General features: G+C 37.7%; 1 protein-coding gene across 1 annotated transcript; it reads left to right on the forward strand.

Moving 5' to 3' along the window:
- Window positions 1-27193, forward strand: ERCC6L2 (excision repair cross-complementation group 6-like 2; the record flags this gene model as incomplete). Its single annotated transcript, XM_010155519.1, has 13 exons — window positions 1-120; window positions 1600-1793; window positions 3920-4081; window positions 4501-4708; window positions 6146-6286; window positions 7790-7903; window positions 9407-9526; window positions 15850-15921; window positions 17119-17264; window positions 22232-22327; window positions 23689-23788; window positions 26123-26275; window positions 27113-27193. Coding segments are annotated over 13 exons (1707 nt in total), but the record flags the coding sequence as incomplete, so codon positions are not given.

Here is a 27193-nt window from a genome sequence, read left to right on the forward strand (position 1 = left end):
GTCATTTCATTTTTGGCTGCAGTGTTGCACAAAAAGGGAACTCGTGAAGATATTGAAAATAATATGCCAGAATTTTTACTGAGGACAATGAAAAAAGAATTGAAGTGTAACCCCAAGAAGGTACAGCTTTTAGTGTTACAAGCTTCAGAATTTTGGTAAAAGGCAGTACTTGGATTGTTTTGTGGTTTTGTTTACTTTAAGAGTTTATATTTTTAATATTCAGCTATCTAGGTAGTCTAGGGGTTCATGGCCTTCCTAGTAGTGTTAGGGAAGCCTTCAGTTATCATAGTGCATTATCTAGCTGTTACTATCTGTTGTCTAATCTGTTAATATTGTTGATCTGCGCTAACACAAAACATTTGGAAATACCCGGGTGAGATTTGTGGGTAGATTACTTTGAAAAGCCCATGTCAGTGAGCAGAATATTAGTTTTGTGTGGTTGTGTTTCTAAAGTACAAAAGGCATATGTGCATATGTAACACAATATTTAAATAATTAAGGAAAACACCTATATTTGGAAAATTTATTGCTAATATTCTTGTGATCTCACTTATTTTCTTGAATGACTGTCATAATGTGAGAAGTAAGGCTGACTGATAATCTACGTAATCAAGTACAGTAAATAAAGATACATGCAAAAGTTCTGTGTGAACAGGAGAAATCTGAAGATACAGGACCCATGCAATTTCTGTTTTACAATGCTATTTTTATTTTATTGGAATAATTGGAGTATTTAACTGGCAGAATGGTTCATATAGCACTAGTTCTGTGAATAATGGATAGTTTCCTCAGGAAAGACAGGCAGAGAAGAAGAGGTGAAGGGATGGCATGTCACGTGGAAAAAAACCAACCAACCAAAACAAAACAAAAAAACCTCCCCAACACCAGGAATGCTGCTGACTGAGAATGAGAAGAATTATTTCACTTTGACAATTAAGTATTAGAACAGGTCATGGAAAGGTTATGGACCACCCCATCCTTGGAGGTTTTGAGTACCTGAGTAGTAGGGAAAATCCTAAATGTCTGAATTAAGTATTATCCCTGCTTCGACCAGAAAGTTGGGCTAGAAACTCCCTGAGATCCCTTCCCACCTCACTGATTTTATTATTCTATGATATTAAATGAGTTGTGTGAGCTGCTTTAGATTTTCAAACCATTTTCCCACCTTCCTGTTTTGACGTCTTGTATTGACTGGACTTGTGACTTGAAGGAAGCTGCTTACCCTCTTCATCATTTTCTTTTCTCCATCTGTAAAACATTTTTATGGCACAGAGATAGAGATGCCATAACAAAGCAAAGTGATAGTATCTCATGTCTCATTGCTGGTTTTAGAGTATAATTTGAGTAAGTAGCACTACTATGTTCTCTTTTGTAGTATTACAGTATTTTTCTTCCGTACTATTTACATAATCCAGGTAAAGTGATTGCTTTTGCATTTGTATTGACTCAGATACTTTCTATGTTGTGTATTGAAGTGACAGAATTAAACAATTCAAACTATAAAGCAGTAAAATGCATCCCAAGATTTTGACTTTCCTTACTGAGAAAATCCTATGTTGTAGTTTTTCCAGTAATACTGTAACAGTTATTTGTTTTCAGACTTTTCTCATAGTGGCCCCTCTTTCAGTGCTGTACAACTGGAAGAATGAGTTAGACACATGGGGGTACTTTAAGGTCTCTGTCTTACACGGCAGCAAAAAGGATGATGACCTGACTCGCGTCAAGCAAGGGAAATGTGAAGTTGCCCTTACAACATATGAGATACTTCGCCTGTATTTGGATGAATTTAACAGGTAAGCATTTGAATGTTTTTTTCTACAGACAGAATTTTAACTGTGTCTAAATTTGCATTGTTCTTTCCAAGCACTTTTTCTTTTTGTGCAATGTATTTACTGTTAAATTAAATGACTCACTGTGTTGAAGAGGAGAATCCCATTAACTAACTTTGGAGAGTTTATCCTATACTCTCTTTGTAGTGGGATGCTTGGGAGAGGTTTGAACATTTTTTTATAAAGCTAGTTTTTGCTGTTAACACGTTCATGAAGTGTTCCCTAAAAAATACAGGAACCACCTGCCTCAAAACTTGTGGTAGCTAAAAGAAGATATTTTTATCTTTCAGTAAGGAGAAAAAAAAATCTCCTTTTTTTAGCAAATGTTCAAAAGGTATTTTCCTTATTATTTGCACTTTTCATCAGCTTGATGAAATTCTTAAGTCCTAAAAGCTTTGAGATACAAGATGTGTATATGTGTTGGTGTGTGTAGTTTTAAATACCTAATGGACTTATCAAAGTTTTTCTGACAGCCGGTTGTGTTAGAAATCCTACTTTATTTGCTTTATAGTTGTCAGCATTTTCAGAGTAGGAGTGCTGCCTTTATTTAGGCTATGTTCAGGAGTACTTGGCCTCTCATCTGATCCTAGCAGTCTGTCTTCTTTCCTTATATCATCTTGCAAGCAGGGTGCAAGTTGTGTGAATAGCTGGTAGCAGCAGCCTGCCCTTAGCAGCTGGTGTTGTCAGTTGCTCTGTAGATCTCGTTGGTTTAGGTTGGGAACACTCCAGGCCCCAGCGAGTGTCCTAGTGTTCTGGACAGCCGTGACCAGAACAGTCAGATCTCCAGCTCTGTATGTGCTCAGGTCTGGAACGAACTGCAGACAGGAGGAGACTAAGAGTTGTGTTACCAGTACCCTAATTCTTGTTGTGTTAGAGGAACTTTTCAGGCTTGGTCATTGAATAGACAGTGGTCAGGAAATAGATGCATGTGCCGAGCACATCTGATGCGTGACGGACTGCTTGCAAAATGCATTAGCATACAGATCTACCAAGCTGTTTCTGCAGAGCATGTGACTCTATGATCTCGGCACTGGAAGAAGCTCTGTCTGTGTCTTCTGTAGCTAGAGTGGTGGATTGGCCTCAAAACCTGGCCCTAAATAATTAATTGTCACTTATAAGAATACATAGACTCAGTTATGCATGTAAATCAGCATAAGGAGAGCTTAAGGTGAAGGAGCTAGCATATGGTCAGAAACTCCAATTTTTAACAGATTTTTAGGAATGCATTTAGCAGGCATCAAAAATGCCACAAGATCAACCTTAAGATGGTTGAACAAAATGCAGCCTGCTCAGGAGAGAGGTTTCCTTCTAAACACGTCTCTTTCACCTCTTTGCTGGTTAAAGTATCATCAAGGTGAATGTGATTTTTGTTCATATACATAAAGCAGTGTCATAAAGTGAATAAATCTCTTCCTAGTAACTTGATGACTTTAAATTGTTACCGCAGTGTACAGGTCACTCTACCTCTTAAGTTTTATGCTTCAACTGGCTGCAAAGTATCTTTCAGTCCCTGCTTCTCAATGCATTCTTCCTAGTCACAAAATCACACCATTTTAAAACTCCTCTGCTGTATTGGTGTTACATAGATGTTAAAGAAGTTGAGTGATGCTTTCATGTAGGAAACCATGCAGATCAAAATGCTTTTAATCTACTGGTAGTTACAGTAGATAGGATTTGTTGGAAAAATGAAGCACACCGGTGATAAGCTTGTTTCAATAGTTCACCTTCAGAGATTTATTTAACTTTTCTATGGCGGACTTATGAGTGGAATTACTGCTGGTGAGATGTGCTGGATTGATTGCTGCGGGGATTGAGAGCTGCTTGCTTCTCAGAAAGCACTGGATACAATTAACACTAGTGCATTTATTTAGCTGTACAGTTTAGTCATTGTACTCAACTATCACAACTGAATTTACTAAACAAGTATAGGGAAAATGAGTAGTATAATACAATGTAAAGTAGGAAAACCCAAAAGTAATAGTGTGTTACATAATCACAGTTACATCTGTGGCTGACTTCACTTTGTATGTGAATGCAGGATGACAGCATAAGTAGTTTCAGTTAATACAGTATTTCTTGTTGATTTGCAGTGTGGAATGGTCAGCTGTGATAGTGGATGAAGCACATAGAATCAAGAATCCAAAGGCTCAAATTACTCAAACCATGAAGTCATTAAAATGCAGTGTTCGCATAGGTCTTACTGGAACTATTCTTCAAAACAATATGAAGGAACTTTGGTGTGTTATGGACTGGTAAATAAAATACCTTTTTTTATTATTTAAACACCTCTACATGTGTATTTTGTGGTGGAACTATGATAGGGCTGGACGATTTGAATCATCCCTGTGAGGTTCTGTGTACTTGTCACGTCTGTTGCTCTGCTGAGCTTTAATTTTCTGGAGATTGCAAACCTTTCCTGATGGTCTCCCTTAACAGTTGAGGATCTCAGTAAGTAAATGAAAAAATGGCATGTCTGGAAGAAGTATAGTAATTTCTATTATATACACAGTTTCTGTTAATTTCTCTAGTGATTATTAATTTAAGATCTCTTGCTGGTAGATAAAAAGAAATTATGGTATGTTTTTGATTAATGGAAAAAGATAGGCTGCCTTGGAATAAAGAAAATGCTGTTATTCCTTCACACACACACGCTTCCTTTGTTTTCTAATAGGGCTGTACCAGGACTTTTGGGTAGCAGACTGCATTTCAAGAAGAAGTTTTCTGATCCAGTGGAGCATGGCCAGAGGCACACTGCAACTAAAAGAGAGCTAGCAACAGGTCGTAAGGCCATGGTGAAGCTAGCGAAAAAATTGTCTGGCTGGTTTCTGAGACGTACCAAAGTGCTTATCAGTGATCAGTTGCCAAAAAAGGAGGACCGAGTAAGAGCACCTGCACATTTCAGATACAATGCTAGTGCATGTATCTCTTCTTTTTTGTTTTTCTTGTGTTTTTCTCTTTCATCGTGAGTTTAGTAGTTTATGGTTTTCTTTTCAACTTACGAATTTAAGAAGAATCCAGAGCTCAAAAAAATGCACGTGCAGTAGTGTGCTTTGTTCACGTAATTACTATGATTGCATGTTGAAATGGAGTTAATCAAGCATGAAAATGCTCAGCTAGACTTCTGACTAGTGATTTATACATCTGTTTTATGTGCATTTTTGTATTTATCTGTGCAAAACCAATGCAATACATGTAAATCTCTTGAAATTCTACACAGGACTTCTGAATTTGCAGCTTGACGTGTTGTACATAGAACAGTATGGTTTTCATTTTTAACTCCCCCATTTCAATCACTAAATAAAAGAAAAATCCCAAGCCTAAAGCTGATTGTTGATAGGTCTGTCATCCTGTTCATCTAATGGTATTGTAAACATTATATAAAGTGATGATACTTATGACTATAGCTAGGAGTTCTGACAATTTCTTAGTAGATACGAATGTGCTTTTCTTCTAAGTAGAGAAAAAGCATTAGTTTGTCTCTGGGTATGTTTTCAAAATTTGGTGTGTAATCTTCATCCTTGGTGTATAATAATGTCATCTAAACTGTCTTCTGAAGGAAAGATTAACACAAATGTCAGTCACTTGCTTTTCTAAATCTATCAGGTTTTATTCTTTTCATTCTCTTGTTAATGTGAGTATATGTTCAAGTTACTGCTGTATTATTATAGCTCAGCATGGTGCTGCTGCTGTGTGGGTGGCCTAGGTTAAGAAATGATCTTGGGATTTCTGTCTCCTGCTGCTTAAGACTAAAGATGTCATGGAGATGCCACCCATGGTCTCTAAGAAGAGGGATAAGAGTTTTGGTCATAGCACTGTGTAGATCTTTGCCTTCTCATTGCTTATTCTGTTTGTCTTGCCTGTGGTAGACAAGCACTGCTCTACAACAGCCAGTACCTAAAAAGAGGAAATAAAGGGTACATTAAGCAACTGGCAAAGCAGAGGGGGAATCCTTAATTGCAATTGTGCATTTATTTCTCACTTTTCCCTCCTCCTCCTATTCCTCCACAAAAGCCATACTGAAAGGTTTATAGAAACCTAACAGCAGATTATTGTAGGTTGATATTGATACGGTTTGTAGAATTTTGGGAGGGGATAAAATAGCTATACATCTATTTTGCCTACAATTTCATACTATTTTGAAGTCAAGATCCAGGTTTTTTTCACTTGGTTGTAGAATAATTTCACGTAACTATTTGAGCAAATACATTCTTGTTTTCTGTTTTATTTTCAATGTTTTATGTTTTTTTGATGCAGTACTCTCTGCTTTTCACTGTTTGCTGCACATAACTGTATTGGGGGTTCTCTGTCTGTGGCAGATGGTGTACTGTTCCCTAACCGAATTCCAGAAGGCTGTGTACCAGGCTGTGCTAGAGACGGAGGATGTAAGCTTAGTATTACGAGCAGGAGAGCCCTGCAGCTGTAGCAGCGGCCGTAAAAGGAAGAACTGTTGTTACAAAGTAAGAACTTGCACTGTTTGGATTTTAGAACATAGTCTTTCTGTTGTGGGTGGTAGATAGGTTTTCTCAAGAGACTCTGCTGATGAAGAGCTGATTGAAATGGCTGTGTGATGGTAGTTCATCTGTTTGGGAAATCCCAACTGCAAACATGGGTGGCTGCATCGTGAGCGTGGCGGAATTAGGCACTTTGGGATTACAGCAGATGTGCTTTGGTGCCCTGAGCAGGTGATTGTTATTTATGCAGTGAATTACAGATTTCTTGTATTAATAAGTGCACCTGTGAAACAGTTGATGTTGGCAAGGAATATTGCATTGTGATGCTCAGTATGTGTCAGGCATGCTGCTCCCATATGCCTCAGGTGGTCGGTGTGAGAGCTGCAGATCGGAGGCATCCTGCACCCATGGGGTTGTCTGGGCCTTGCCTGCGTTGTAACTGCAGTTGCATTGTGTCTGTGCCACTGAACACGTGCTTTGCTTTGCTTCATTGAAGGGAGAACTCCTGACAGGAGGCATAGATCACGAGAGCAGAACTTCGTTCGCGAGTAACAGCTCTGTAGATTTCTTCTATCATCTCTGGGCTTCATTAACACAAAACAGTCTACCTCTGCCTGTGTTTTCTCACATTAACCATGTCTTTTTAACACTTGGGAGCATACATCTCATACTTGTTTCTCCCTGCTTTCTTTCTGACCTGTTTTGATTCATGTATAGTGTTGTTGTGTTTTGGTGTTTGGTTTGGGTTCTCCCCTCCCCCCCCCCCCCAATGTTACAGCTTATTCAGTCTTCTGCATCTTTCTTTATCAGCCTGCTTTTAATATTCCTTGGATGCTAGAATTTGTTCTTTGATGTTGTGTAGAAAAAAAGTAGAATGCTGTTGAATGTAATTCACAAAGGGCAGCCTGCAGATACTTAAGTGCTCTTGTGGGCTGTCTTATTCCAAAGTTAACCATGAAATTTAGCAACTTGAGAAGGGAAAGGGAAATGAACGTTGGTTGAATCAGCCAACTGTAACCAGAAAAACAGCTGATGCTGTTGCTGCATTGTAGAATGTTTGACGTTGTTTGAATTTCGTTACTTGAGATGTTTATAAAACTTTATACATTTCTGCTGTGGAAAAAAGTAAAGTTAGCAGTCCTAGGGTAAAGAGTCATTTAAACAGCTCTTGTTCGATTTACATTTAAATCAGTTGTAAAGTTACTGTCTTTTTGTATACCATGGAATTCTTGGTTATCTTGGTAATTTCTGTAGATAATGTTTAGCAAACTGTGAATATAGCTGTGGGTTTTTTCTTTTTAAGATGTTGTCATCAGTAGGGTCACAAAGCTGAGGAAAAACCCACATGTTGCATTTTTGTTAGAAATACAGTATTCATCTATTCGGGTTCAATTGTAATACTTCTATAGAATAACTAATGTATTAAATCTTGTAAGAATAGCATTTAGATTATTTCTTATTTTCATGAGCATTTGTTTGCATAAACGTTTTTTCTTTTATTTTTTGTAGGTAAATGCTCATGGTGAAACAATTAAGTCACTGCGCTTCAGTTACCTGACAATCCTGCAGAAGGTTGCCAACCATGCTGCACTGCTGCAGACGGACAACACTAGCAAGCAGCAGGTTAGTTTCAGGAGCATCTAAAAATACTGTGGAAAATGGGGAGAAGAGTCTTGAATGAAAATTGCTGCTGGCCTCCTTTTTAAGTCTTCACTAGCTGAAACAGATATTTTGTCAAATTCCTTTTCCATTCAGTAATCCAGAATGTAGCCCTTACTAAATAGACAGAGATGTTGCACAACGGTGTGTTCATTTAGTTGACGCAGATCTGAAAATTAAGGCTTTAGAAATATTGGAGAGCTTTAGGGGGAAGAGTAATTTTTAGTGATTTCTAATAATGGCAATTCAGTGCCATTTGTGACAAGTGTCTAGTAAGAGGAATGACTGTGAAAATAAATAAGCAATTAGAACATTTTCTTTTCACTAGCATTTTTACATTCAGAGCTGAGCTGCTTTAAATAATGAGAAACATGTTTTAGTGGAAGATGCTCAATAAGAGAAGAGTGTCAGTTTTATCTTCTTACTGTGCCAGTAAGCTACAAGAGCCACAAATGGCAGAGTTTTTAAAAATGCTTGTATGTGATCCTTACGATCCAGAAATGAGCAGAAGTATTTAGGGACATTACCACTTCCTCTCAGAAGCCACAAGGGAATGAAAATGAGAATATCCTAGCTGATTTTTGCAAGTTTGTTCCATTGAAGCAGTTCTGCTTTTTAGGAAATGGTACTGTACAGAGCCTTATCACAGCAAATACACAAATGTCTTCAGTGTTGTTTTTTTTGTTTTGGGTGTTCTTTTAATATTGCGTATGTAGTTTTTGTTGTAGTGACATTTGAGAATGTAAATAGCCAGTGAAATAACTACATATTTTGAGACATACTGTCTTTTATAGCATACTTAATTATGAACTGCTCCAAAATCTACTGAAGCAACTGATATTTTGTAGTATTTCTTACCTTTAATGCTAAAATTCATCACGCATTACTCTCAGGTGAGAGATGCGGTCTTCTCTCTTCTGAAAAAGTAGGCTTAGAGTGTGTGGTTACGTTCAAGTTCCTAGCTACCCAGATTCTATCACTGGAGCTTTAACGTGGGGTTTGAACGGTTCACATGCATTTGCCGTGTTGGTTTTTGTCATATCGGTGGGACAGCATGTTATTCCCATATTGGCTTACCATGCCAGAGCGTCAGGAGAGGTGCTGGTACGCAGCTGTTGGGCAGTGCAAACCTCAAGCCAGTGGAGTTCTTACGGCTGATAATTCTGGCCAGTGCTGTTGCAGTCTCTGCCCAGGAGAAGTTGTTTTGGCCATCTCTACTCTGGTAACTGCAATCCATGGTTTCAGATTAGGATCCTCTTCCTTTTTTAAATGAAGCAAACCAAAACATGCAGGAGATGTTTTATCCAGCACTTCTGTAGTGAACTGAATAAAACCACCTAACACTTTCTGCTTGAGTGCTTTAGCAGATTAGTTGTTTTGACTTGTTTAAGTCCTTGTATGGCTTACTGGTATCCCAGTGTAAGTCTGATCTTTAACACCTATTCAAACTTTCTGTTTTTCTTCCAGGAAGCACATATCAAACGGGTGTGCAACCAGGTGTTTTCCAGTTTTCCAGATTTTGTGCAGTTAAGCAAAGATGCGGCCTTCGAAACAATTTCGGATCCAAAGTACAGTGGAAAAATGAAGGTAAATCTGCTCTTTAGAGGAAAAATAAGTATTAGTAATAGTAATAGATCTGCAGCTGTAGTATATGGATATAAGAAAACATACACCTAATAGTTGTGGGGGTTTTAATCTTTTTTTTTTTAATGGTGGTGATACCACAGCGGAAGTCTTATGTCTTGGATTGGGGTGCTTGTGGGCAAAGACTGGATGAGAGTGGTCTGTGATACTAAGATATCCTCAGTTGTTCGCTTCACATATTTAGTGATGGTCATGGAAATGAGCCTTGCAGCCAAGGGGATCAGGATCATAATATTATGACAGGTAGTTCCATGAAACCGTCAACTCAGTGGCAGTCAGAAATGTTTGCGGGAGGAAAAGAGAGCAGAACAAAATCCTTATGGACTTAATAGTTTGTGCAGTTCTTCAATGTTGTGAGTAGTTCCAGTCCCTCCTCTCAAAAAGACTGTGTTAGACCTTGAAAAGGTTCAGAACAGGGCCAAAAAAGGGGATCAGTGCTGTGGGACAGAAGCAACCAAGCAAGACTCTCCAGCCTGCAAAAAATGTCTTAGGATGAATGGGAGTGGGACAGTTGTGTAGCATGGAACTGGTGAAGGTATGCTTACTGTCTCTTCTAACCTGTTGGACATAAAATGAAGCTAACAGGAGCCAGACTAAAGATGAACAAAATAAACATGTTCAGTGTGAACCTGTAAAACTCCTTGGCTCAGAAACTGGTTTCAGAGGTGAACAGGATGGATAACTGAAGATGATGTCCAATGTAGCTAACTAAATAGACAACCATGTTAGTTTCAGGAGTGCTCCTGAGCTGAGAGTAACTGGAGGGTGAGAAGTTATGCAGAATGGAATATACTGTATTTTTCTCTCTCTGTAAACCTGAATATTCACAGTTGTTGGTTGGGACTAGGGAGGGGAGGCAGTGGCTGGGCCATGTTTTTTTTAACAGTGATGGTTGGTATCACTTTATTGATTTGTTCTTATGCAAGCAACATCTTTCTTTGCTGTTACCACGTACATGTGATAGGCCTGCATAGTACCTTTGTTGTATGCTCTTCGTTATCTCATGGGAGTCAACTTACTGTTAATTAGCAGCAAGTATTACATACATTAATTAATAAAAATTAAGTCCGTGATCATGTTTATGAAGCTATTCTTTTATTGGTTACAACTAATCTTGCTTTTCTCTAGAAATGTTTCTCTTGGGGACGTTGCATACTTCACTCCAGTGCTGCCTTACGACATTTTCATTATGTGTGTTTCGACACACTAGTAAACAAAACAGGCAAACAAAAATGTCTGCGTTAAGGTAGAGCTTCCAACATTATGTGCCTTTAAAGTCTGCTGCCTATGGAGCTGCCCACTGGGAGGAACATGTTCCACATTGTGGCCATCAGGGACAGCATATATTGCAGTGTCTTCTCGGGTGTGCAGCTGACTGTGGCTGTGTGGGTTGAGTGTCACCCTTGGCTAGTAGCCCTAAGTGTCCTCTCATGCTCGTGTGCAGTGGTCTTGGGTGGTAAGGAAGAAGGTTATTCTATATTGCGGGGCTGGAATAAGCATAATGGAGCTGTCAGAGAGCAGGAGCTGTGATCTCTAATTATACTGAGCTTGTGCTGATGGCTTGATACTGATGAGATGTCAGGCAAGTTGAATGTTTTGACACAGAGAGATGCACATGGTTAGAAAAATGAATCTCTGAGGTACCAGTGGATAAGTGCCAGGCCAGTTTATATTTTTGGATTAATTGCCCAGACATAAGTAGAATAATAGAATAGTTTGACTTGGAAGGGCTCTTCAAAGGTCATTAGTCCAGCCCCCAAGTAGAATGAAGTGAGAAATATGCGATTAAAAATAATGAGCTACTAGTGTGTTGATTCCTCTTGTTGTGTGGGTTTGGTTTGGTTTTTGTGGTGTGTGGGTTTTGTTTTTTTTAATTGCTAGTGAATCAACTAATGCTCATCTTTTTTTCTGTCTTGCTAGAGACTTTTCTGATGATGCTTTTTATTTAATTTTTGATTTTTTAGCTTGTCAGTCTGTATTGATAAATATTCCTGTATTTCAGTTTATTTTTTAATATATTGTAGTAATTGCAAACCCACCCCCTACCCCCCAAAAAAAAACCAACCAAAAAAACAAACACCAACTGTCAACCCAAAACAAGACATAAAAGCCCCACAACCCCCCCAAACAAACTCCAAATCCTAAATAAACACATATTCTTGAGAAGATCCTTGGTATGGAGCATTTCCATTTTTTAAAAGAAGCGTAGTATATATCATGGGAAACTGAAACTCCTTTTAAAAAAGTCAGATCAGGCAATACCCTGCAATGCTAGTAGAAAAAATGTACAAAGCAATGTGAAGCTTTCTTGCCTCGAATTTAAGAAACTGTGATCTGGTATTATTATGAGGGTTTCTGCTTGTTCAGTTTGTTTTTTACTTTAGGAATTACAGAACAGAAGCATTTTCAAATGCTGTATTTGTAGTAGCACAGTAGACTTACAGACTATTGTTGCACTGTTGATGATCTCTTGGTTTGCATGTGTGATGCTTTATTTTAGAAATCTGTAGTGTCTTTTTCAGCCATTGCAAACAGGATAGAATTCATCTCAGGATTATTAAAAGAATTTCTTACTTTGAGGGGAAATTGGTATGCTCTCTGTTCAAGGGAAACTTGAATTTTGTGTTAGTTCATGAAATACATGTATAAACAGAATATTCTGAACTATGTGGTGATATCTCAGTGCCTGGAAGGATGAGTTTTTTGTAATGGGCCAAGTAGCCATCGTTGAAAAATAAGGTGGTTTTGAGTCCATCAGATTTGACTTCAGAATTAGTATGATGTCAAAAATTGGTTCATACACATCTGGTATTGTGGTGGTGGAGGGGGGGGTTCTGCTGCTGATTGCATTGGCGGCTTGTCTTGTGAGAACAGATTGTTTAACACACTGTTTTCTATTCTCAATTTTAAACCAGAAGCCATTGGGGTAATGGGTATAAATTGAAATCAGGGAGGTTTAGATTAGATGTCAGGAAGAAATTCTTCACAGAGAGGGTAGTGAGGCACTGGAACAGGTTGCCCAGAGATGTTGTGGATGCCCCATCCCTGGATGTCTTCAAGGCCAGACTGGATGTGGCTTTGAGCAACCTGGTCTAGTGGAAGGTGTCCCTGCCCATGGCAGGGGGGTTGGAACTAGATGATCTTTAAGGTCCCTTCCAACCCAAACCGTTCTATGATTCTATGATTTTGGTTTTCATGCTCTGGAACCAAAGTCATTCAGAAGGCCTTCCTTTTAGAAGGTCCTCTTACCATCAGAAAGTAATCAGAGGAGAATCATCGAGATACTAGAGCTTGAAAATTACTTACAATATTTTTAACATGTTCATTTGGAAGTAAATGAGACAAAATGTAGTAAAATGTTTTTAATAGCCTTGTCCCACTGTAATACATTGCATTTTCTGTTCTATAAATAAATTCTAGAAACTAATTAAAATCGTTTGCAACTTTCATCTGGTATCATAGACTATACAGATATCACTTTGTCCTTTAAGTTAGGATTTAGTGCAGGCTACCCAGAAGATTCGGCAGGGGGATTAATCTTTTGTAGATGAGAGTACTTGCAAAGGGAAGGTTAGTGGCATTTATTCAGTGTGGAGAAAGGCTGGGACTTGTCTGTGGAGTTCATTAGCTGAGGAGTCGTAAAAGGTTAGCCGATCTGCTAAAATACCTTCTGTTCTCTCACCAAGCAGAGATAAAACGTGGAGGCACACATAGCGTTTTGTACTGTGGAATCGGCCACCAGTCAAGCTAGAATTGCTGGAAAGGAAGTGTGAAGGTGTGGCATATTGGTGTTTGTGCCCTGCCAGGTGCTGTGGCTGCAATCATCTCCATGTGGTTTGCAAGCTGTAGCATTTATCGCATGCCAGCAAACAGAGTTTGCTGTTCTGTAAGATTATAGCAAGAGCCTGGGAAAAATAGTCCCTATAATCTATAGTCCCTATAATCATCAACAATGAAAGTGTTGATGGGGTGTACCTATGACTCTGAAAAGTCCTCCTTACAGTGGGAGGTAGGCAGTTAACACAGTGACATGTTCTGAATTTCGGCTGCCGTTGTGGAATTACCCCTTCATTTTCAGTCATACTGCAGGTCCGACAGTTTGCAGAAGACTTTGCTTACACATTGTATTGCAAGGTGAATTTCGTGCCCAGGTTTTTAATTTTAAATAGTTGAATATGTGAGAGTTCAAGTGAAAGGATTGTGCTGCCTTGCTTGGAAACCACCCTTTCTGCATCATGAAGTAAGAAAGTGTGGACCTGCAAAGTGGAAGGACAAGTGGTTCCATTGCTTTTTAAACACAAAGACTGGAGATTGTTCACACAGAAGTATGGGGGTCTGCTTGGAAAAGAAGTAAGAAAAATGAGGGTATTTTTAAGAGCCTGCAGTAATTCCCATTAGTACTTTGATTGTTTCTACAATGTTGTTAAAATTCTGGCTCAGAGAGGCTATTTGCTTTTTAAGTGAAAAGGGCTATTAAATGTCTGGACACTTGAAATAACTGCTTTTTTTTAAAGCTATGTGTATAGTATTTCCACAGATTTGTGGAGTTTTGGAATACTGTACTTAATTATTATAAATCTCTTAGGAGTAACTATGTTGGATTGATTTATTTATTTTGCCTGGCATATAATCATTGCTTCAGTAGGAAAATGGAAGTCTATCGGAGCACCTTGCAAATAATAACAACTTCCACTATGAAACATAACCCCAACCCAGGCAGGCATGGTTTTGAAGGCTTCAAACCACTGTAGGCTAGCTTGGACTTCTGTATACAAACAGGATGTTTTCAGAAGTGGGAGCTAAAATTTCATTACAGTCAGAAAACTCACAGCGTGTAGTAATGGGGAGATACGCATTTAAATCCATGTGCCCGCTTACAAAAAGCATGTTATTTTGCATGAGTATGACCAAGTATTTCTTTTTCAAACTAATAACTTTCAGGGTACTTTACTTCTCTTTGGTGCAAACCCATTCATTACTTTTGTGAGTTCTTCAGAGCTGTTCGTTACTCCAGAATACCTGAAATCCCAATGGGTATGACATTGATCCATTTTATTTAAACAGACTGGGTGGATTTGTTTGTGTGTTCTCCTATAGGCAATTCATTATTTGACCTATACTTTAGTAACAGCAACAGTAGCCAAGTTGCCCCTGCTTTGTAAGTATGTCATGATTTCTTCTGTTTCTTAATGTGGCTAAATAAAATGCAAGTGTAAGTTACTTAGCTCTTGTTAAATTACCTGATGTGGATCTTTTTCCCAGTAAAAGAAATCCTGGTTTATATGTTGTTGTACAACAAAACCAGGTAAAAATTACCTTGTTTGTATCTTGTTTTCACTTGTAACTGGTTGGCTAATTTATACAACAGGACTTAGAAGTGATGTGGAATTACTATTTTATATTCTAGATAGTCTCCAGAACTGTAAGTTTAATATAAACAGTCCTCATTATTTGCTTGTCAAGATTGGTTAGGCTTCTAGTGAATGCAGTGTTGATTAACGTTTTATGTATTTATCACTGAATAAATATAATTTTTAAATATTTATTGCCCACTGGGAGACAGCTACAGACACGGTACAGAAAATTCCTCCTTTTTCCCCTCTGTGCGTTGCTTCTGCGCGGTACTCTGGAGCTGCCATTGCCAGATGTGGACATGGTTCTTTTGAAAATAACAGTATCACTATTATACACAAGGCTCTGGATTATTTGCTTCCCCACCAGAAGAACATTGTGTGTGGGCGGATTATTGGCGTTTCAAGGTCTGTGCAGAGTCTGGGAAGCTGGATCCTACTGTAAACAGAGCAACAGGCCAGAGTGGGAGCGGGGAGAGGCATACAACTCGGATTATTTTAAGAAGACAAGTTCCAAGAAGTTCTGAACTCAGATGCAGTACAGAAAACGTAAACAGACCTTCCTGTTTTCAGGGGAACTGTGTGCATTAGCTAAGTGCAAAAATTCACAATGTGAGCTGGCACATGAAATAGTAACGTTTTGTTGCAGTCTATGCACTGACACAAATACCTTCTGAATCTACCTGTTAGTAGTATGATTGCCTTTTTATAGCAGGATTTCCATGTAGATCACCAAAAAAATGCAGAAGTCTGGCATCTCCATTACCTTTGGCACATTTTCTATGCTACTAACCTTTTTTCTTATGCCTCTGTTTGGCTTTGCAAACAATTAACTACAGTGTAGGCTGTTTGAAGGTTGAAAATGCAAGTGTGTGTGAAATGTCTCTTCATTTGTATTCTGTGGTTCATTTACAGGTCCTTCAGCAGCTTTTAAATCACTTCAGAAGAAACAAGGATAAAGTTCTTCTCTTCTCCTTTTCAACAAAGGTGAGCTCCATATGAATTTTATCAGTTAACTGCCGCAGTAGGTTCTGAAGCTTGAATCGCCGAGGTGACAGCTGTTAACCACATTTCCTTTCTCTCTGTACTATGGGAAATGATGATAAGGACAGTGTGCCATACTCCAGAAGCATGTTGAAACCTGATGTTACCTCATGATAAAAATGGTGATGGGAAAACAAATGTAACACTCTGCTGCCTTCCTTACAGCTTTTTTAAATTGTTGTATTAGTTCAGGTGTAGATAGCTCATACTGAGTTCAGCTGCTGTGTCTTGAGTTAGAGCAGTGCCATGGCAAAACACAACCAAAGTACCGTACAATCTCTGTGTTAGCACTTGAAAGTAGTTAAATTTCCTCTGTTCTACTGGCTTTTGACCATCACCGGTGTGATAAAAATTCAGCATTGAGACTTACTAGACCAGTTGGTTTGAACTCAAAGCAGTGTTTAATTGGAGCGAGAGGTGTATGCACACTTCATGTTTAAGGGTCCTTGATTTTCTTGTTAGAGAATAACATGTTCCCTGAAACAGTACAAACTGTAATACAGTGTTCTTAAATGTTTGTATTGATAGCATTAAAAAGTATTAAAAAATAGTGTGAATGACAGTTCAGAGTCTTAAATATGTAATAATTTTGAGGCTTTTTGAGGCAGGCTGAAAGCTTAATATTTAGATGTAGTAGTAAAATGCTCATGTGTCTTATGCTGTGCTTCACAGTGTTCAAGACAAGACTGCCTGCTGGTTACTGCAGTCTCTTTCACTTGGCCCCTCTGAACTCTGCCTGTGCATACCAGCCTGTGTCTCTGCTGGGTCTGGTGCTCATTTACCATACTTCAAGTAATTGTAAGGGTAGGAAACTGTTCAAGTTGCCTGCCTGCTGATTGGGTTGAACTGGCTCAGCATCACGTGGAGGTGGGACAGGCCATCAGGGTTGCAGGATTGAGTGAGACCGCAACAGACCAGCATTAATCACCTTAAGTGCTGTAGAATCACAGCTAGAGTGTATCAAGGATGTTGATATCAAAATGGGGAATATTTACTCTTATTTGGGGAATATTTACTCTTATTTTCGGTGCTTGGTCTGTTGAAAATATATTTGATAAACATGGCGTCTGTGATTATGTTTAATTAAAAAGATAATAGTAAGCACTTAATCTTTTTCTTTTAATTAATTTTTCCAACCAGTTGCTAGATGTGCTGGAACAGTACTGTATGGCATCTGGGCTAGATTACCGAAGACTTGATGGAAATACAAAATCAGAAGACAGAATCAGAATTGTAAGAGAGTTCAACAGCGTTCAAGAAATTAACATATGTCTTGTGTCTACAATGTAAGAAAATTTAACTTGTTGTCTGTTTTACTGTGCATTTCTAGTGTTTAATAAATAGGTTACTCTGCATGTTACTTGGTGACCTTGTGAGGGATTACTTCCATAAAAAAGTGAATTGTTCTTTTGTCTGGTAGTAAACATAGACACTGCTGTGGACTTGCCCTCTCCTCTCATTTATAGCTAAGATCTGAAACAAGCAAGTCTTCTGAATCCAAGTTTTATATTTCCACTTGCTATAGGAGAGAGGAAACATGAAATGCTGTATTGAACTGAAAAATTATCTCAGTGTTACTGTAATTTATTAACCATGTGAACTAGCATATGTCTATTCAAAATACTTCATACAAACCTTGATTGTCTTTTTAAAATGCATATTCCTATCAGATCTGCTTATTGATTTGATGGATAGTGAATTCTTTTGAAACAGAATAATATGTTTGACTAAAATTAATGAAAGTAGGATGACCATTCTTTCACCTTCTTTTATTTATTTTCTTGAAGTTCTGGTTACTTCCATGTTTCATCTTGGATAAAGCTTGTTAACCAGGCAAGGGCAGAAAGCAAAACAAGGAGAAACCTTAGTCTTCCTGTCCAGAAGAAAACTCAGTGAAACTCAATGAAATACGCAAATGTGCCATTCTTGCCTATGCGGTCTCTTTGGTCCTTCTTTACTGAAAGTGTGCATATTGGAGTTGGATAGGAGGATCCACACTGCCTGTGTTTATTTAGAAGCTAGACGTAATCTTGGACTGTTACAAGTGGATGTGAGAGCTGTCTTCAGATACTCCCTGGTGCATGTGGGTAGGGTTGGGAAGAGATTTGTTTTGTTGCTCATGTGTATTGGTTTGTAATCAACTGTGGAACCCGACCATCAGCTTCCCTGTGTCCTTCATGGGTCCATATTCTTCGTCTCTGAAGACAGCAGGGAATTACTGCACCTGTAGCATTAGGAGAGACTCTGGTTTGTGCTTCTATCAGTGTAGGTTGTGCAATTACAACCTTTTCCGTTCTTTTCCATTAATTTACATAGAAATAAAAAGGAAGGTCAGGTAAACAGAGATGGACTTTCTCCTCTTAGCTTGTCAATGCCAAGATTGGTGAGCTTTCCGTGCCTGCATGGTGTTTGAGACAAGAGTCTTGATTCAGTTCTTCTTAGTGTCTCTCACCTTACTGAGCAAATATAAGGAACAAACAGTGGTGGAATTGCAGTTACTATAACCATTGTTTACCAAGAAAAACAAAAGGTGCAATTCTTTGTGTATTTATCGCAGATAACAAAGTTATCTTTTGGCTTCCTAGATATACAGTAATAGAAGCAGCCGTTATTTTGTAATCCTTTGGAAATCAGGAAGTGATTTATCACAGTTCTACTCTACAAGAGGTTCATCCTTCCTCTTACTCAGATTTCAGGCATTAGGACTTCACAGTGTATTCTTTATTTCTCAACACGTAGTAAGTTGACAGAATTGGGTCATACTCTTCTGTCCGTACTTTCTTGCAGAGTTTTTGGCCGACTGTTCTGTGTAGTCAACTTGTACGTGTTCTGAAAGTCCCATTGCTTGAAGAGCCAAATGTTGATTTTTGCTGAAAACACTTCCACAGTCTTTTGGCTGAAAAAATGCATTCTGCAAAGGATGAATTCCCCACATAGTGATCTTGAGTCTGCCATTATATTCCACTGGCACAGTTAACATACAGCTTTAAACAGGAAGCTCCAATCTATAAATTAGTGAGTTACAATGCAGACAGTGGGGATGACTTCACTGTTAAATTTACATTGTTCCTGTTCTATATTCCATTTTTTTTATACCAGCAAAATGCTGTTTCTGCCCTGAACTGCCTATCTGTAGCCCATAGACATTTGGAAATCCTGATTTTGATTGGTTGTTGAGGTTTTTTGAGAAACAGGGCCTTAAACAAATAAAATGAAATAAAATAAAAATCTGCCGGTCTATCTGTATAGCTTAACCTTGAGTCTTGCAGTTAATGTTAGCTATATGACTATGTTTGATACTATCTATAATGCTTTTATGGGCAGCTATGACTAATATAGTTATATGAATAAATATGTTTTGTGGGTGTTGAGAGAAAATATGATTTATTTCTTCAGAGACTGTAAATTTCATCAAACCAATAGGTATAGATTAAGAATTTCAGCTTTAAGCTTTTTGGAAAAATAGGTATACATCTGTTGGAACTTCCAAGGTTCATGAAGTCTATTTCAGAATATGTCAGTCCTGTGCTGGTCTTGTTGGAAAAATACATGATTATTTGGAATAAAGGAAGGGGAATTCTGGTTATGCTTAGAAACACTAAAATAATTGTTGGAGTTGTTATAACTTGGTAGGAGAATGTTAGGTCTTGCAACTCCTTTGATGGTGCTTAGCCTGAAGAAGAGGAACTCTGTGTGTACAATACTGACGTCTGTGCAGTCCTGTTCCATTGCATTGTTCTGGAAGAAATAAGAGCAGCAAGCGTTCCCATCTTTAAAGCTAAATCACTGTTCTCTGGGTTTTCCATGCTAGCCTTTCTCTAGATTAATTCCTTCAGAATAATTATAAATTAAAATATCTTTCTGCTTCTCAGTTTATTATGTAAAGAAAAGTGCTTAGGGGATGAAGACGTGATGGTTATAGAAATCCGTAGACAGTGTTTATGGTGAAAGGTTGCAGTGTGCATTTCCATTCTACCTGTAGAATTCTCAGTTACCATCCATTGCTGGACTGCTGTCCATTACTGTGTACTTTTTCACAGCTTCATTTAGCTTGAATTCTTCACGACTATGTTGTAAATAATAATTAATGTGCCTGTAATCACATTCAAAAAACTCTCAGCCACAAGCTCTCACTGAAACAGAGAACTTAAAAACTATAAAAAACTTAAAAAGAAACCAGCATTACATAGTTAGAGCTTTCATGGAAACTTTTCTCATGGCTTACTGTTTTGTAACTTATGAACAATGCGGCATTAAATTGTCAGTGATAGGATACAAACACAAGTCGTTCATTTCACACAGGATGCAGTTTTAAATAAGATGATCTTTTGAAAACCGTTGTTTGTTACAGAACCGTTACAAGGCATTTCATTAAGGGCTCTTCTTCATTTGACCTGTATGACAGTAATTTGCATGGAACATCTTGCAATAATGACTTTAACTGCTGGTTAAATGAACTTTAAAACTGAAGCTACTCTTTTACAAAAATGTACAGACTAACTATTGGATTCCTTCTGTCCGTAAAGGGTTTACAAGCCATTTATTTTCTGTTTTGGAGTACCTGAATTTTTGTGGCATACCTAAAAATATTGAAAGATAAAATCTTTATAAAGCTAAGTATCCTGTTCAGTTAATTTTCATAGTCAGTCTGTTTTGCTGACACAAAGGCTTTGGACTGAGGTTTAATTCATATTTCAGTTACAAACATCGCATTTTTTTATGAGAGCATTTGGAAAAACATGTTGACTTATGTTTCTGCCTGCAGGGTTGGTTTGCTAAGATGCGAGACAGAATTCTGTCCTCACTAAAAAGAAGTACACCAAAATCCCAAAATACAGTAAGGTATTCTGAAAAATACAAAGATTTTTAGTCAGCATTTCAAACTTTGAGAGCGCTCATCATCCGGAAACCTCCGTTAATATTGGCAGGTTCCCACATCCTCTCCCTTTCCAGATTTCACTAACCCAACACCGTACCACATCTGGAAGGAAGAGGCCACAACTGTATTTACATTAACAAGGATTCCATGAAGACCAGAAGGTGGTGGGGCTCCATAAGCTTTTGGTTTCTGTCTCCATTTACTCACATCCCTGGAAACTTTACCTTTCCCACTGCTTTAAACAAGTGGAATATAAAGTAACCTATTAAAACCAGGTGCTTGTTAAATTAAATGGGATTGAATGTTTCAGTTTTGTGTACCTCTTTCTGAAAAACACTTGAAATTTGTGCTATGTCAGTGTGAAGAATTGTTTTAATAGTTAAATCAGTAATGGTATAGCATGTGCTTGTGTAGAACTGTTCTCTTTTTGTAGGAACGTTGATTGAGCCAGTTGAAATGAATTTTCATTATTGGCTTGTTTTGCAAAGTGGCATTTTCCTCACTTTTGTTCTTATCAAGTCATCCAGCTACACACGTGCGAAACTCCAAGTAACTGAAAGTTTTGTTTGATTCAGCAAGGACCTTAGCTACCTCAGGTTAAGCATGTGCTCAGATTATTGGCTGGCTTGCAGGCTTTACCCAAAAGCACAGTACAGCTGTTGAATGTTTAAGACGAAGTGGTACACCCATGACTCCTTACTGCCACAAGAGACAACTTCCTTACAGTGACTTTTGTCCCTTGTAATGACAGGTGCGGAAGTTGCTGATACACAGCTGCGTGGCCATCTATACTTTTAAGAGTTGACTTACATGCTGTACGAATAGATTTGTGACAGTTGTTAATTCTTACAGATATGACTTGCCCTAGACCGTGACCATTTTAGTGGAAGCTACATAGCATTATTCTCAAAACTGTGTTTTGGGATTAGAGGAAGTAAAATTTAATGCAGACTTTGTGTTTGAGGTATAGTTTTTTTGCTTCTATAATGTTAACTGGCATAAAAGTGGTTATGAATTTCAGTATAGTCGTTGGGGAAGTTGGCCTGTGCAGAGCTCAGTGGGTGTGAAATAGCAATCAGGACTTTTACCATGGTAAGGGGATAGCGGTTGGTTATGACTTAGCTTGCCATACAGTTTGTCTCACCTGAGTAGCAGGAAGAGTACAACTGCATTGTACAGCAGTGGTTCTTTTATTACCCTGTGCTTATTAACGCAACAGTAACAGAAAGCTGTACCCTGCTATTTTCAGTATCCCTGTTATGCTCTTTTTTCCTTGTTGGGGAAAGGTGTGCTAATATGGACCTAATGCACTGGAAAAAAATGTTGGTTTTCTTACTGTCAAATAGTCCTATTTTTCCATTTTTGTGTTTTTAGGGCTGGTGGACTGGGTCTCAATTTTGTTGGTGCCAATGTTGTTATACTGTTTGATCCTACATGGAACCCAGCAAATGATCTTCAAGCCATTGACAGGTACACTCTCAAAATACAGATCTTGATCCATGATCTACTCTTTTTTTTTGCTTTGGTCCTTTAATCTCATTGTCCAACTAAATTTTCCTAAAGGAAGAGATTTTTTATATAGTCTGACTTGTCCAAAAGACAGTAAAAAATGTCCAGCTAAATTGTATTTTAGCTTTGCTGTTCTTGTTTTTAACCCTGATTTTTACTTCCTATTTTCCATTTTATTTTTGTAGCACTGTGATGGTGGATTCACTTTTAAAAGATTCAATGAAAAAAAAAAAAGACGTAGTTACTCTAACTTCTCCTGATCTCTAGAACAAGTGTGTATGTATAGCTGGATGGCATTTTTCCTATGTTTGTCAGGACAAAGTAATTTCTAACTGACCCTAGTTCAAGTGATGTTTTGAATTCCAGATTCGTTAAAGAAAAACATTTATGTTCTCTTCTGCTTCACCCTGGTGGAGATTAGTGTCTTTTCAGCACTCACTTCCACCTCTGATACTATACCACTGGAGCATTTCCAGGATTCTGGATTTTTCTTTCAAGGCTTTTTGATCATGGGAATTCAGGGACAGGCTTTTGAATATGTGAAGTAAAGAATATTGGAAGTTTTCAAAATTCAGTAGTTTTATATATTTTCATGAGCAGAAATAAACCTGTTTCTGTTGTCTTATCCAATTACATAATTCCTTTTTAAGGGTCTTTCTGATGCCTGAGAGATGTTCATGTGCACCTCAGCATTCTAGAGAAATATGTTTCAGAAATGTGTATTGTTGAAAGGGACTATCTTTAAAGATTTCTTCTAAGACCACATTTCTATAAATCAGAATTTGCCTTTTAGATGGAATACTGCCTGTTTGTTAGCGGTTTTTATTATGTTGTACCTTGTAAAGTGCTTTATAAAGTTAAGAAAGAACAGACTGCCACAAGTTATCCATGGTGTAACTGCTATATAATGCAAATAGAATATGTGGTGCAAGAGCAGATGGACACAGAGAGGAGGGGGGGGTGGGGGGAAAACCAAAACACAAGTACTCAGAAAACATAGTGGAAGATGTGTTTTCAAGAGAGATGGGAGACAGGCCTTGTGATACAAATTGAGGAGAAAGGTTTTTCAACTGGATAGACCAGGGAAGAAACTTTGAAAACTAGGGGTAAACAAAAAGGGAATGGAATACTGAGGAAAAACTTGGAAAAGTTGAAAAAAAACCCCTACCAGAAAACCCCCAAACCCACCCAACTCATAAATGATTCAGAGTACTCCTGTTTTATTGGAATGCCTTTTTATTTGTTTTACTGCCACTAAGAGTGCTTCTCTTTTTAACTGGTAAAAAAAAATATTTTTTTTTAATATGCCATTCTTCTTGCAGAGCTTATAGGATTGGCCAGTACAAAGATGTTAAAGTGTTCAGATTGATATCCTTGGGAACTGTGGAGGAGATGATGTACCTGAGACAAGTTTACAAACAGGTAAAGTTCACAAACTATTTAAATTGGGAGCTTTTTTTAGTTGTTTCAATGATTGAATTTAAGTCACTGTTAAACTTTTAAAAGTAATATTTTTAATGTTACTTTAACTGTTGAGAGCAGCTCAGATTTCATCTTCCAGCTGGGGGGCTTCTGACTATCTGCTTAATGAAATCAGATACCATGTCCAAATACTTGATCTTAGAACCTTATTCTTTGTCACTTACTTAAATCTGCATGAGGATAATGACAGTCTGTCTGCTACTGCATTTCCCACTCATTCAGCCTACAACCTCATCTTTGTGAATAACCCAGCTACAAGAGTGCTTGTCACTGAACACTTAATGCCAAATTCTTCCTATTTATGGCCCAAAATGAAAACTACTAGGTTAATTCATAAAATTTCGTAAAGCTTTTTTTAATACATGGTATCATTTGCCCACCACTTTGCCTTTTCTGTGTAGTGCATGCTTCAGGACAATCGTATCTCACTGATGTCCTTCCTTTCTCCAAGTTTATAAGCTTATAATGTCAGTGTCTTGACTTAAAGCCATCACCTTATTTCTTAACTTGCAACTTTTGTTGAGAAAAACATGTTCATATTTCATCTACTTTCTTTTTATTCTGCAGCATGCTCTTTGTTGTTCATATTTGAGTTTGCTTATTTTATGTTTTGATTCTGATGTCATCACAAAACAGTTGCTACATTGTGTGTTCCTCAAACCACACACTTTGTTTTACCCACATTAGGTTTTCAAACCTATCAATGCAAGTACAAAAATTTAGAGGGAGCAATTGTTTCAGATTGAGTATTCTGGCAGACAGCATGACTTCTTACCTTTGTAGCAGCAGCAACTACAAGCTGTTTCCCCTTCCTTTCTGAGGCAAGTTTTCAAAGGCAGGACAATAGCAAAGTCTTCTTGTCTTTTGTCTATAGCACCAGCAAGATTTTTGCTCTCTTTCTCCAGCCTTCCAAAAAAACGAGCTGCCTGAATCAGAGTGCTGCAGAAACTAACTATGACTCTCACAGATACATTTTACAATTTTTAAAATAAAACAGTTCTCTGTATAACCTGATTAATGTAGATTACATAATTAGATGGTCGAAAGTTACAGAAAAATGTGAGTGCAATGTCTTCATTCTCAGCTTCAGATACAGAGTCTCTGAAAATTGCCCAATTATCTGTGAGCATGTCAGCCCATCACCTTCTACTTTTAATTTCTTTTTAACAAGTTTCCTCTTCTTTATTTAGATAATTTTGTCAAAATTAAACAATACTAACTTTTTTGGCTTCTACAAAACACTGAATTTAAGTGAATTTCTGTGAAAATGCATTATGTTTATAGTGTATTCTGACTGATGGATCTATTTGGCTTTAAAATTGCTGAATTTTTTTAATTAGTGGTGTTTTGTTTACTGACCTAGCCATATGTGATTGAAGAGTCTGATATGAATAAAATTGAAATCTAACCTAATGGAAACCTGAATAAGTTATGTATGTATCCTAAGGTATACTTCTGTAAATACCATGCATAATTCGAGAGTAAACTGTGCTTAGCTAAAGTTACATGAGAATTTGACTGTATAGTTACTGGCCTGCATAATTCAGGAGATGTTACTGTCTAGGAAAATACCTGTTCAGTGGTAGAACTAGGAGTGAGTAGACCTGAAGAACTACCAACTGCTTAGAGATGGTTACAAACAATATTACAGATCTGGTGTCCATAAACCCATGATTTTGACATTCTTCCACCTTAAGTAAAATAAGCAATTATGTAAGTATTGAAAATTTGCAGTCATTGGAATGTAGCTAAACCTGCCTGACTTCAAAATGTTTTAATTCTGCTTGAAAAACTTGTCTTTCCTTTTCACCTGGGAGACTTTAAAGTAATTTCTGTTCAATATACTTAACAAGTGTGCATGAAAATTAAAATATTCAGGGATCAGTAGGAGTAATCTTGGCTTTTATTTAGTTCTTTCCAAGTAGACATGCAAGGCAAAGGACTATGAAAAAACAGTAACAATAGTGTTGAGGAGAGACGAGCAGTTAAGACATAGAAGGATGTCAGTAGTGTTGTATAGTGGGTGTCTGATATTAGACAACAATGAAGTAAAAGTCTTCAATTTTTTTTTTTTAATTTGGTAAATCCAAGCAGGTTTGTGTTATACCACAGTCTATGACACCAACATCTGCCAGGGAAATCAAAACAAAATATTCTCCCTTAGGAATCTCTGCCTGCTCCAAATAAAGCTGTGTATATAATGTGGATGCCAGGAAATTCTGACATGTTGTTGGAGCAAACACTTCTGAAATCTTTTGTGTTGTTCCGTTTTAGCAACTTCACTGTGCGGTGGTTGGAAGTGAAAATGCCAAGCGGTATTTTGAGGCAGTGCAAGGATCAAAGGAACATCAAGGAGAGCTTTTTGGGATCCATAACCTTTTCAAACTTCGGACTCATGGGTCCTGTCTTACCAAAGACATCCTGGAGGTGTGAAGTCTGACCTTTTTACTTCTGGATATTAGTCTTGCATTTTTCCTTTCCTCATGAGATGTTTCCATTCAGAATTATGACAAAATATTTTTTAAGATCATAGTAACATTTGTATAGTACACTTTGAGATGTCAAAAACTGTTTAATAAAATACATCTTATCATGCTGGATTTAAAAATGTTACAGGATGGAAAAGTAAATAACTGAGGCTTCCTATTTTAAGATTAATTTCTTAGTTACTCAGAAAAGACTATTGACACAATTCTGTAACAGGTAGTGCACACTGGTTTTATGTGCAGTATCATAACTTTTACTGTCCAGCATGTTTGCTGCAGCATCTTGGAGTTTACTGCAGCTTTATTTTAGGTTTCTTTCTGTCTTTCCCTGTATTTTCTTATTTTGCTTATACTAGGAAGGGGCTGGGGAATGTGATAGAGCAGTTTAAAGGCAGCATAGCCAAAAAAGTCATGTGGTGTAAGAACACTTACTTTTAGGGATATTAAGCTCAAAAGTTCTCCGTATGAAATATAAATTTAAAAATGGCGTGTCACACTGTAGCAGGTATTCTGCTTTGGAAAAATGTTAAAAGTTATTAAACCAGTGTGTGCATAACATCCTCCCGATTTCTGCACTATGTTAGTTTTCCTGCAGGTTATGGGTTAGATCAAAGAGCAGTAAGTGCCAAAATGTGAGTCTTTGGCTGGACTTTGCTAATTGTACTTCTGGTGCTTATGTCTCTGTAGAAAAAAATAATTATTTTTTTCTTTCCCTGGGCTTGCCTTGGTTAACTTCAACAGATGCAATTTTTAATCTATACGTTCTTGATTGTTTTAGAGGGAAGGGCGAGTAGAAGCAGGAGTCATGACAGCAACTACATGGCTAAAGGAAGAGGCTCCTTCATGCAGCTCAGAAAAG

This window comes from Eurypyga helias, unplaced genomic scaffold (assembly GCF_000690775.1).
Source record: "Eurypyga helias isolate BGI_N326 unplaced genomic scaffold, ASM69077v1 scaffold43217, whole genome shotgun sequence".
NCBI lineage: Eukaryota > Metazoa > Chordata > Aves > Eurypygiformes > Eurypygidae > Eurypyga > Eurypyga helias.